The 12,411-nt window shown below is 40.7% G+C and overlaps 1 protein-coding gene across 1 annotated transcript; it reads right to left on the minus strand.

Annotated features, from left to right (window-relative positions):
• Positions 1–1,181: 1,181 nt before the first annotated feature.
• Positions 1,182–12,094, minus strand: LOC104280301 (AT-rich interactive domain-containing protein 1B-like; the record flags this gene model as incomplete). Its single annotated transcript, XM_009877907.1, has 4 exons — positions 1,182–1,386; positions 4,921–5,130; positions 11,091–11,249; positions 11,985–12,094. Coding segments are annotated over 4 exons (684 nt in total), but the record flags the coding sequence as incomplete, so codon positions are not given.
• Positions 12,095–12,411: the final 317 nt, after the last annotated feature.

Below are 12,411 nucleotides of genomic sequence, written 5' to 3' on the forward strand. Positions count from 1 at the left end.
ATGACAGGACACTGAAGCCATGCAGCCTGCAAACTGCCTGCAGAGCTTGCTGGATCCCTGACTCACCATCTCCCATTTTTAGCGAGTGAACTACACTAACAGAAATTAAGTTATTTAATAGTACCCCCAAAACTGCCTTTTAATGTGGGAAACTGCTGAAAACATTGCTCTTGGCAATAACAGAAGGTGGTTGGCCTAATAGTAATTGTGAAAGTAGTTCACAAATTTTGTCAAATTGTTTTGTTGGTCAGAAAAGCCTAATAATCAGCAAATCAAAGGAATTTTTTCCTCTTCCACGGGTAGTCCAGAAGTCAACATTGACTACTACTGTGCATCATCCTATGTACTTAAATATTTCTACTTAAGAATTTTCTTGCCTTGAATATCAGTCATGGCTATTAAATCTTCAGAGTCTTAAGTTACATGAATTTAGAAGGAAAACAGTGTGGTTTCAGACAAACACTGTACATGCGAAAAGAACACCAAAAATAAAGCAATTCCGGTTCCAACTTCTCAGACAAGAATTTAAAGATTGTGATGCTAATGACTTATTTGATGTACAGAATTAGCAACAAAAGAACAGGGAGCAGGCCTCCAAACTACAGGGTCTGGCGGTGTGGACACACTGTACTCTCGACTCTCTCCATCTGCCACACATCAACACGAGCTGCATTAAGGAAACCACCTGAGACCCTGATCAGTCCAGCACCTGCTATCCCGAGTCCAACCAGAGCTTCACTGACCAACACTTGTGTTGAAAATGCAGCTTCAGGGTCGTAGCAAGGAAAGCGCAAGAACCAGAAGCTGATCTTTAGAAGAAAGGATGCTTCTTTTTGTACCAGCTGCCTCTTGCCTTACAGCGCAAGCACGTATGTGTGTAATGCTATTCTTTTTACTGTGCCAGTGTAACTCTGAATATTAGGGGTATGCCGGTGCACAAGTCTTTGTATGTTAGAATGAGCAATGACAAAGCAAGACACGACTGCTGATGGTTCTTCAGAGTTAAATCTGACTCGGCTCAGGAGCTAGCTCCAAGTTTGAAAACAAGATGCCAACAACATATTTACCCCCGTCATTTGTCCAGCATTAGCAAGGCATGCTTCTAAATATATAAACGGCAACCTAGTATCTTTTGCATTCAAAAAAAGGTTGTGTAAGAGACTGCAGTTTTTCTAACTTACCAGGAGATGGCGGCTGAATCTTAGGTTGTTTCTTAGTATCTCCAGTGCTGAAGACTTCTGGAGGGGGCTCCTCCCCTCGCTCAATCTTGCACTCAAAGGCAAACAGGTACTGAATGTATTGTTTTTTCAGTGAGCTGGCTGCGCTGCTGGAAGTGCCAACGTTCAAGGTGGTTGCCAGCTCACGCCACTTTTTGTTTTTATTAACCTAGCAAAACAAACGGCAAAATCACTGGTTTGCAGCAAAGTGGTTTAAATCAGGAGGAAAAAAAAAAGGAGAAAAAAGAAAAAAAAAAAAGCAGCACTTAATGTTTTGGTTTACTTTTTTATTTTTGTCTTTTAACTGTTACTCCCACACAGAGTAATGCATAGACAGCATTTACAGTTATAAAGCCATTAAGGAACCTGCGGATAGCTACACAAAAAGCTTTGCTTGTGGAGAGTCTTCTGCATGGTGCATCTTTTAAATGCTTCGTGCTCTTCCAGGGCCTATGCTCTTCAGTTAGCAATCCATCTCCAAGCAAATTCATGCTCATTCTCGCCATCTCTGACACCCACACACACCCACCCAATTCTAATTTTAAAGTAGCTTCTAAAAACTAATTTAGAAAGCAGTAACAGCATTATTCTGCAGTTTATGTGTTTGAACATTGATACGAAAAATAAATTTTTCTCCAAAATAGCCATCCACTGTCAAACAGTTCAGCCTATAAGTCCTGGTTCAAGTCCTTTCACTTTAGGGCATCTTGCAGGGACAGATCAATGATCCTTTGGCTAGATGAGAGGTAGGATGAAGCGAGGCCCCTTAATTAATTAAGGCAGACTTCAAACACGTAGGGCTAGTCCAGCAATACTCTGTATTACAGTGCTGACTGCACAACTCCGCTGCGAGCCTTGTTTGCTGTGTAAGACTGAGAATATTGAAAGACTCTGTTCATGAGTTCCTCAAACACAGCTGACCTGTAGTAACAGCGAAGTTCATTTGTCACCCTGGATGGTGTCACTGGCTCCCCCCGCTGCCCCTCTCCCACCCGCCACTTCTCACACCAGCCATTATTTTTGCTGTAGTATCTGATGCCCAAAGTTAATTCAACCAGTTGTGCAACTGGTAGGCAGGGTTCAAGGAGGGGAAGCAACACTGAAATAAATGGGCTTTAAACCCACTGTCTAAGCATCTCAGCTTTTGTTGGGGAGGAATCCCGATTCTTGCCTGCCATGATGACTGCTACTTGCCTTGAGGCCTGAAATTTTAATGACTCCAACTTAACTGGTACAGCTACAAACGTTGTCATTATTACCTGTACTGTTCCTAAGCCTGCGTGCCAGCAACATTTCTTAACGTTTCTCTCAGTGTTTAATAACCCCTTAACTGCTGCCAGTCAGGAAAGACCTTTTGAGGATAGCATTAATAGCAAGCAGGTTGGCATGGCTGTGCGAATAGTTTTTATTTCTCTTGTACATCCTGCAAGAACCCAGGAGTTAAAGAAGACAAGGTTTTCATAAACTGCCCCTGTTGAGGCTTGAAATCCACTTACACAGCCCCCTTGTGCCTACTGACTTACAGCTAAGTGGTTCGTAATGAACACATTGCATAATGCAAACAGAAACATTCATGCCTAAATGCCCAGTATATTGGCATTTAAAAGAAGACTGCCAACAGCTGGTCTGCTCACGTTGGGACCCCATCAATTGCAACTGTTCAGACAGAAAACACACACCGCTGCCACACAGCTCCATTGCCTGTCGCTCTCCAGGCACAATCATGAGATGTGGAGCGCAGCAGTTGGAGCAACAGCTTTTTAGGAGAGCATCACATAGATGCATTTAAATAAACCTCAGCAGGTAAAGCTCTGCACCTCTTAGGAGCCCCAAACAGATACGTGTGGTGGATCATTCTCATGGGCACACCAGCAAAACCAGAAGCCTTTATCATAAGTGCCAATTTTTTACCAGTACTGAAGCACATACATTTGTAACTCAAGCTCTTTCAAAAATCAGCTTAAGTGAACAGCATCTATTCTTTGGCAACGCGTAACGTCTGTCACTGCAAATCAACACTGAGTGTCCCAAAATAAAATAAATTTCCATAATAAGCAAACATGAATGACTCTCTAGAATATCCCATCTGTCCCCCATCTTGCTTAATTTTTGATGCTAAGAGTCATACTATGGGCACAATCGCACTGTATGAGGCAGAGCAGCTGTGTGATATGATTTACCTGTAATAAAGTTTCTGAGCTAAAAGTAATCAAATCTTTATGATGCTGGGGGGCATGAGCTGATCACTAAAAATGTCAGGATAACATCTCTTACCGATATACAGCATTTAACAACTGGCAAGGTGAACTATATTAGGTTTCTCTGCCTTCCTTTAATAACAGGAATAGCTAAAATCTCTGGACTTGAAGGGCCAATGATCTAATTCAGTAGTCAAATCTTGTGTTGTGAGGTGTATATTAAAAACAGCATTGAAATGGTACTAGTTGATGCTAGACATTTCTTTCTTATTACAATGTGCTCTCTTTCTGAGGATCTAATTTGTTTGCCATGTTTTCGTGTTTAGATTTTGTGATTACTGTAAAATTGTATCTATTTAAATACTAAATGTTATCTATTTTCTAGTCAATATTGCATTTACCCACACAATCACTATCTACATTGCTATAATACCTCGTCTTGCAAAGCACTGAACACCCACAAACAGTCTTAAGTCCACAGAAGTTACAGGTCTCAGCACTTCACAGTAGCTTCTAGGACCTAGCCAGAGTGATCCCCTAGATGCAAGGGATGCTTTGAAAAAGCATCAGGCAAGTACAGATGACCAATTATCAAATCTAACAATGCAAATACTGATCATTTTCTCTTGCTTTCCCTTTTGATGCTGCTAGACAATGAAACATCTAGATTTGCTCTGTGGTCATCAGTCTTGCAGAATTCACAAGTAATTTGCAAACATCCCCTTGCAAAACTTCCAGCCAACTGTCAAGAACACAAACCAAAGCTTCTCTCTCCTGTGACTTTTTTATTCTCAGCTCTTCCTGCTTTCATTTTCCTTCATCTCAATTAAGTAATTCACCTTTTCCTTGTAATCCCTATGTTGTGTAAGGCAACCCAAAATATCCTGTAAGCATTTTCCAGACACAGGGAAAGCACAGTCCATGTCTACAGAAACAAATGTACCAACAGAGACAATCAAGAGGTGAAAGATTTGGGACAAAGGATTGTATTTCAAGAATATTTGTGCCACTTCTCTGGAGAGATAAGCTGATTTGTCCTAGAGGCAGCATCTGGGAAGGACGGATTTCAGAATATTTTTCTTTCAGCTCTATCATCTGTTTCTTACTTGTACCTTTGATCCAATGTGTTCCTGTGTGACCTACTGTAGGTGATCCTGCTCTGGCAGCGGGGCTGGAGCGGATGATCTTCTGAGGTCCCTTCCACCCCCTAAATTCTGTGATTCTGTGACTCCTCTTTTCTTCTCTTAGTGGCATTACTGTATTCCCCTGAACAGGTAACAATTTCATCCGCCTATAGCAAGAATCAATGCTGATTCACACTCTAGAGTTTTAGGGCAGTTATGCAGCCCAGAATGAACTCCAGACAAATACTAAAGCACAAAACTCCATTTTTTTCAATAACGTTGTCAGGGCTGAAAATGTAATGGTATAACAGGAAGCAAATACTCTAGAAAAAAACATGTATTGCCTTTTCAGGAAGTTCACTTTCAAGTGCTTCTTCTCACCTGTGCTAAACCTCCAATCTCTTTGACGCAGACGTAGAGCCTGAACAGGTCCAGGGGCTTCTTGCCGACAGCTGGCAGACTGGCCACAGGCGTGCCCCTCTCTTCCATGAACGTGAGGTACCGATCGACCCACATCTTGCGCTCCGGCTCGTTTCCTAGCTCGTAGACTTTAGTGATCTTCTCTCCAGTTGTGGTAGAGGAACTTGACTTCTAAATCGCAAGAAGAAAAAAAAGAGTTGGGGGGAGGGTAGGAGGGGGAGGGAAAAGAAAGTAAGAAACTCACAACATTGAAAAAGAGAAGATGTCAAACAAACTAAAGCTATCACACAACAGTCAGGAATGAAGGCTACTAGTTCAGGCACAAACAGTACATTCTGTCCATATACAGATAATTCAGCTTTTTAAATATAGGGCCCAAACTCCCCATTTTCATATTTCTTTCACTTATCTGAACTTTGGATCCCAGAAGGCAAGTTTCTGATGTTGCCTCATATCATTTTAAGAAGAGGTAGCTCTCACATAGTGCTTCTCATCCACTTCTCTCAAAGTGCTTTGCAGACAATGATTTGGGTAAAATTAAAAATAAGTTTGTCCCACACAAGTTCACAGAATCCTTAAATCAAACCAAAACAATCCTCTCCTCTTTGCCCCCCCCAAAAAGGGTGAGAAAACCTGAAAGTGTTCCTCCAGAACAGGAACTGCACAAAAGTAGCCTAAAGAATGAATCACTGGGCAAACTAGTACACTGAGGAGCAGTACTCTTTAGAGAGTCACAAATGTTAATCCTTTACTACCACTTCACACCATCACTGGCCAAAAAGCAAGATGAACAAGAGTGCCTACAGTACAAGGAGATGGGTGGCAATACTCTTTGTGAGCTGTCAATTAGCTGCCTGAGCCAATAATGCGTATGAGTAGCTGCTACTCTCCTCTCTTGAAAGAGCACAGAAGGCAGCAGCTCGCATGTCCTGCCTTGCAAAGAGAATCTGCATTATGACCTGGGGAAAACTAGGGATGCGCAGCAATCGGAGCTGAACCACCATCAGGAAAAGCAAAAGAGGTGGGAAGCGCAGAATTCTTTCTTGTGTGGCAGAAACACAGGAGTGAACCTGTTTTCCTGCAGCTATTTGGGCTTCATAACTAATGAAAGCTCATGATGCCCTTCTCTAGGTGGAGATGGCAGAAAGCACTGAGGTTGCTAACAAGCTGTAACTTCTCATGGCATCTCTTCTGTGCAATATTAAGACCGTGAGCTGTGTGCTGTGCCACGTGTGGATGGCCTACATCCTGTCTGAGCTGCCTCTGACCTGATAGCAGAGAGGGGCCGCTGCTACTGCAGGAAAACCCTCCTGCTTGTTGAAGGTGAAGTGATTTGCTCAGCAGTGGAAGATTGGAGTGGTTCAGAATTAAACACAAGAGAAAAAGATTGACATAAAGCTTCGGGAAAGGAGCCAAATATAGGAAAGGAAACATATCTTTTATGTCTGTATGGTAAAATCTTAAAATTTGTTGTTGATTGCAATAGACACTTGTTGAAACTCATCTGGTCAATCACTCTTTCCCTCCCTTACCTCACTTTCAACAGGAGACAGCACTATTCTAAGGTGAAGAGGAACTTATTTCTAGTTGAACATCTCTAAAGATGACCCTGCCTGTACCTCATGGATGCTACAGGACCACCCACTTTTTTCACGACCCCACACAGTGCTGGTGAGGACTGGCACACAACACCATGAGGGATGAAGCGAGGTATCATCCAGCCGCCAATGATTTTAAAAGCATTGCCACCATTCATCTTGCACGTTAGCCTGGAAAATATGACAGGCGCTGTATCTCCCTCCAGCCATTAGCTGCAACTTGGCAACGCTGGAGGAGAGCCAGGAGAAAAGAGATGTGAAGCCAAGGGGGGTGACCCAGCAGTTCCATGAGCCATTGCTGTTCCTTCCAGTGAATGAATATTCATTTCAATTAAATAAATAGCCTCCTGTAAAGTTTTCTGCCTTGCTTCCTGATACTCTAACTTCTTTGTGGCAGTCCTTCCTAGACAGATATTACCACCTTTCTTGTTTAAAAATGAGGTGCACTCCTGAATTTACTTGAGCCAATTGTGTTACAACTTCTGCTGAAATCAGAGTCAAGGCTGCATTTGTTTTACTAATGCTAAGTGGCTGGCAGGAAAGTACTTTGACACCAGTCCTGCAGACTATGCAATGAAAGCACAAACTGATTCTGTTTACTCAACATCACTTGCTGTGTATCTGGGTGTTTAAGAAAATCAGTTTAACTCTTTTCAACAAATACACTTCATCAAAGATGTTTTTTGGTGGTGGGTGGAAAGAGGGAAATAGGCAAGCCATGTTACTACTAATTTGATTTTGTAATGAGAACAGATATATGATCACATAGGCTTGAACAGCTGATTTAACTGGAGCTACCCCACTACCAGCTGCACTAAGAAAGTTACTCTGCTGCTCATCAGCGTTAATTTTCATCTGACACTTATGATGCCACAGAACTCTAATAAAAATGATGTTGGGAAATTTCAGCTTTTGCCCAGCCAAATTTGTATGTGTTTATATTCTAATATATGAAGGCAACAAAATAGCTTATATTTAACTTTTATGGTAGCTCACAATTAAGAATGTTTGGATCTGCCAGTTTTACATTTTGATTTTTATATCGTAAGATTTCCCTTTTCAAATCAGACTCAGAGCAGAATGGAAACAGTTAAGAATTTTTCATTCTCGTTTTTTTCCACCATATATCTCAAATGATGCTGCTTTTCAGCAGTGTTGTCAGCAGGCTCTAAAATGACAGTATAATCTGAAAACTTTTCACAGCTTACAGAAGGTAAGAAGTGTTTCTTACTGTGTGAGCTTTCAGGTTGTCATGCTTTGTAAAATGGGTGCAATTTTCTTCTAAAATGAAATGTTAACTTTAGAAGAATGCACTGGAGGGAAGAATGCTATTCCTCAAGAGTAAAGATCTTTTTCTCTCCTCTATTTTTATAAATGTAAACATATAAAAATGATAGATGTGTGCAAGCTAGTCTACACACAAACAAACTTCAGTTCCACATGGGCAGGTTCAGCTGGAATCCTAAGTTTGCTATATGTAAATATTAACCCTCAGAAAATGAAGATCCCATTAGCAGATCCCATTAGCAGATTGTTAACTAAAATGTGTGCATGCCAGGCAATGCTGGAAGAATACAGACCATGACCTTTCTTTTGTTAGGTTTGTTGATAATTTTGGTAATAAAAGAATGCTCGTGACAGCCTGTGGCACACACCTTTATCGCTTTAGTTGTATCCTACTGTGCCCTCAATCCACAGCACTCTCCTACATGCCACGATTGGCCATGTTTAAACGGGTAATTCTAAAAATCCCACCAAAGTATGCAGATTCCAAAGCCAATTTGCATACTAAATCTGTCAAACCTCATACTTTATTTTCAGTACACCCACCACCTATTAAAACTGTATTATATACAGACCCTTACATGGTGAGTTTGCAGAAGCCTTCAGAGCAACACAGGTTCCTGTAGTTCCTTTCACACTGAAGCAGTGGATAGTTATTTCTGCACATATCTTTGAGCATTTATACTTACAGAACTACCTACCGTTCACTTCCCTCACTTCAATGTAGAATTTGCCAAAATTACACTTATTACATAGACTTATTTTACTACAGAACCAAATGCGTATATGCAGTCAGCAAAAACTGCTGAAGTCCAATCTCTGGCAGAGGATTTTGCAGGACACAATCCTCTGTCAAGATTTCCTTCTGAAGGAGTCTGCAGATCCCCCTCAGCTAGCAGCATGGAGATACAGTGCTATTGGGGTGTATTCACTGTCACGTTCATGGGTACCTATGGGCAGAGAACAGCATTTTAAGTGGTTTTCATAACCTACTGTTTTATGTTGCAGTGACCCTACATAGTTCATATCCACACTTGAAAGTTCTCTTTTAAAGCATTTTAAAGCCACCTCACCACTGTCAGGGATGCACACTGTGTGCAGAACTGTCACAGCAGAAGTGTCCATTTACCGATGTACCCAGAGAGCCCTTAAGTAACATTCAACAACCCCTTCTCCACATTTTCTCGTGCCTCAATTCCATATAAAACTGCTGAAAGAGAGGACCCACTTAGTAGGATCACAGGGATACTGTGAAGTGAATCACAGACCATTCACTCTTGCTTTTATCCTCTGCTGAAATGGAGAAGTTGTAGCACATGAAGCAGCTCTGGGATTTAAATGAACAAATTCCAGCTGTTTTCAGCTGTAACGAAATCCCTTCAGTCAATAGTTCAAGCCTATGTCAGGCTGCTGCTCTAAATCAATGAAGTTATCCAATACACTGGCCTTCAGAGGTAAAAAGGGATTGGCTAATTTACAGCACTTATTTTTCTATCATACCAAAGAACTGTATTTATCCATATTGGTGTACCAGGAAGCTAACTGAAGCTAAAGAGGCAGCAACATTCAGATAGAAGGGTGTTCAGAAGAAACTGAAAGCACAAACTTCCTCAATTTATTTTTTTCCAGTGCTACACTTTGGCATATTTACAGGGAAAAAAAGCCACGTATGTTCACAATGACTCTGGGATTTGTTACGCAGTGCGTGCAACGTGCTCAGGAACGCACTATCATTTGGTAGCCTTGCAGAGGAAGAACTCGATGTGCTAGATGGCCTGTGCAATAACTCCCTTACCTTCCTCCAGAAAACCGCCCAAACAAGCAATGTCTGAAACATTACCACAAAGAAAACTGATGGGATTTTTTGGTATCACCCTTTCAGAAACACTGTTAAGAAAAAGATGAGACTTTGTGGGAACAAGTAACACCAGCTGCCTTCTGAGACTCAAAGTCACTGCCAAAATGAACATCAAAACATTAAGGTGGTGCACTTCATGCCGTGCTGCCCCTTTTCTCAAGGGATTCACTAGATGTTTGTTTTTTCAATGGGTAGGCTTTTTTCCCTCCAACTGGCATTCCTCTGTTTGCCCCATGACACACTCTTCAAGGTATGACTTTGTGAAAATTGTTATCAAAGAACTGTTGCTAATTTAAGTGCACATTAATGTAGGAACAAAACACTTTATATTCCTCAGAAGAATATATTTCAGTCTTCTGCTACAGAGAAATTATGATCATTATTACTTTTGGTAAAAAGAAAGAAAAGAGGAACAATACATATTTTCCTAATTCACAAAAAATCACCAAACCACCAAAGCAAAAATGACGAAGTGGGCATTTGCTCCCCATAGGCTGTATCAGCTTATGCCTGCATTCTCTTTCTATATACGTATATGTATTTTCTATATGTATATATATATATATATATATATATGATGAAATTCATGTTTAGCTCTACACATCTCTCTCCATTTTTTTAGAATGACTAAATATTATTCATCTAAAAGCCAGTTTTCAAAACATGTACATGCAAATAGAATTTTTTCTACCCACAGTCTGGGTTATTTCAAAATAACTGAATGAAGCAAATCAGAAACAATTTTGGTTTAAACTGTGTCCTGATAACCTAATGATTGTATTTCAAAATACACAATTCAAAATTAAAAATGTTTCCAAAACAATACATGGCAGCTTCACCGTGGTGCTGAGTTTACAATTTAAAACACTGATTGATATTAGTTTCAACAGGGGAGAAGATTTCTCATTTTGTTTTGTTTTGTTTTGTTTTTTTCCTAAATAATCCTAGCAAAGACAAGTCCAGCAACCAGAGTGAAGTCAGTTGTGTGAAGGAGTTTGGGCCCAGGAACAGAAACGGAATTGTCCTTAACAACACAGTCGGCATGCTTGGAAGCTGATGCATTACAGGAAGGATGTTTTCTTCACGACAACTGCTGTATTACCAGACAGCACACTTGCATGATGCACGCAATTTTACTCTTTCTTATTTCAAAGTACTGGTTGGGACAAATTTTGCCCTTGGATAAGCATGCTCAGGCTCCACTGAAGCCAGGCAGTGGAACTTACAGTCATGCGTCCAAAAGCAGAATTTGTACCCAGTGTTACAAAGAAAGAAAACTGTTTAGTGGATAAATAATGAAGAAAAGTAATTTACAAAACAAACAAGCAAGCATTAAAATATAATTAATTACAAAAAAATAAACAAAACCAAAAAAAACCAGAGCCACTTACAGGGCTTGATGGAGTCTTTGGCCAGCCTGGGCTGCTAATGCTATCACTTTCATCTCCATGAAATGAGGAGATGCTAGCAGAGCTTGGGGACATTGGGGAAGGGACTGGCAGGTTGCCTGGGGTTGGGGGCTGAGAAATACCCTGAGAGCTGTAGCTATCCTGTGGTAAAGGAATAAAAAAAAAAATATGACAAAGGCAGGGCAAACTTTATTAAAAACAAAAAAAACACATCCAGTTTAACAGACTGACCAATTTTTATATATAAAATATATATAAACAGAGAGACACATACAGAAAACACACACATATATAAATATATTTTTATATATATATAAAAGGTATTAAAACAACATTGTTAATTAGTATAATTTGGAAAGTTTGCTGGATGCTTGGCTAAAGTCACTAAGCCACCATGCTTATTTCAAGCTCACATGGAATGCTAAGCATGGGTTTCCCCTTATGAAAGAAAGAAAAAAAAAACACAAGCTGTTCACCTTATTTTATCAAATAAGGCAGGAAAGCAAAATATTAAAGTATGTTGCTGCTGCTGAGGCGGCCAAAACAGGAAGCTATAACTGAAGGCAGAGAAAAATGCAAGTATTGAAACCAGGCAAGATCCTTCTTTCCCACCCACCTGGCACAGCCGAATCCCCACGCAACTTTTGGCTTGCGTTGCATTGCCCCCGCAAGTTAAAATGCCATAAGAACTAGTAACTTTCAGATCCACACAATGAAGGAAAAAAGAAAATAAAAATAAACAAACAAAGAGATTGCACGTGAATGGAAAGGCATGCAGGAAAGAACAGAAATGGGTAGGCCAAAATGAGAAGATGAAGGACAACACAGCAGACTTCTGCAGGCTGAACCAACACCACGTGCGGAGGTGGTAAATACCTTTGACTTGCTCTCAGGTTGGGGGGTTCCTTCTTCTTTGCCATCTGCTTTGAGAGGAAGGGGTAGTTTGGACTCACCGGGTGTCATCATATCTGCAAGACCCATAGGTGCTAATCGAAAACAGGAGAAACAGTTAAGCATGACAACGGCTTTGGCTTTGTAGGAAAAAAAAACGCTTCCTGCTGTAAGATGATGGTGCCACATGAAGCAGAGGTTATCCCACCTCTGTCCTGTTATTCTAGCGTCCGGAAACCTGGAAACCTCTTCAGATGAAGTGAGGAAATAAAAGAGAACAAAAGAGGGGAGAATGCAAGCACCACGCAACAACAACCACCACCACTTTAGAGAGTGAAATTAATTCTTCATGCTGCTGGTTGTCTTCAACCATCTCCATATTTGACCATTACACTTTAAGAGAACCAGAGTC

The sequence above is a fragment of the Apaloderma vittatum genome, unplaced genomic scaffold, assembly GCF_000703405.1.
Source record: "Apaloderma vittatum isolate BGI_N311 unplaced genomic scaffold, ASM70340v1 scaffold42391, whole genome shotgun sequence".
Classification (NCBI taxonomy): Eukaryota; Metazoa; Chordata; class Aves; order Trogoniformes; family Trogonidae; genus Apaloderma; species Apaloderma vittatum.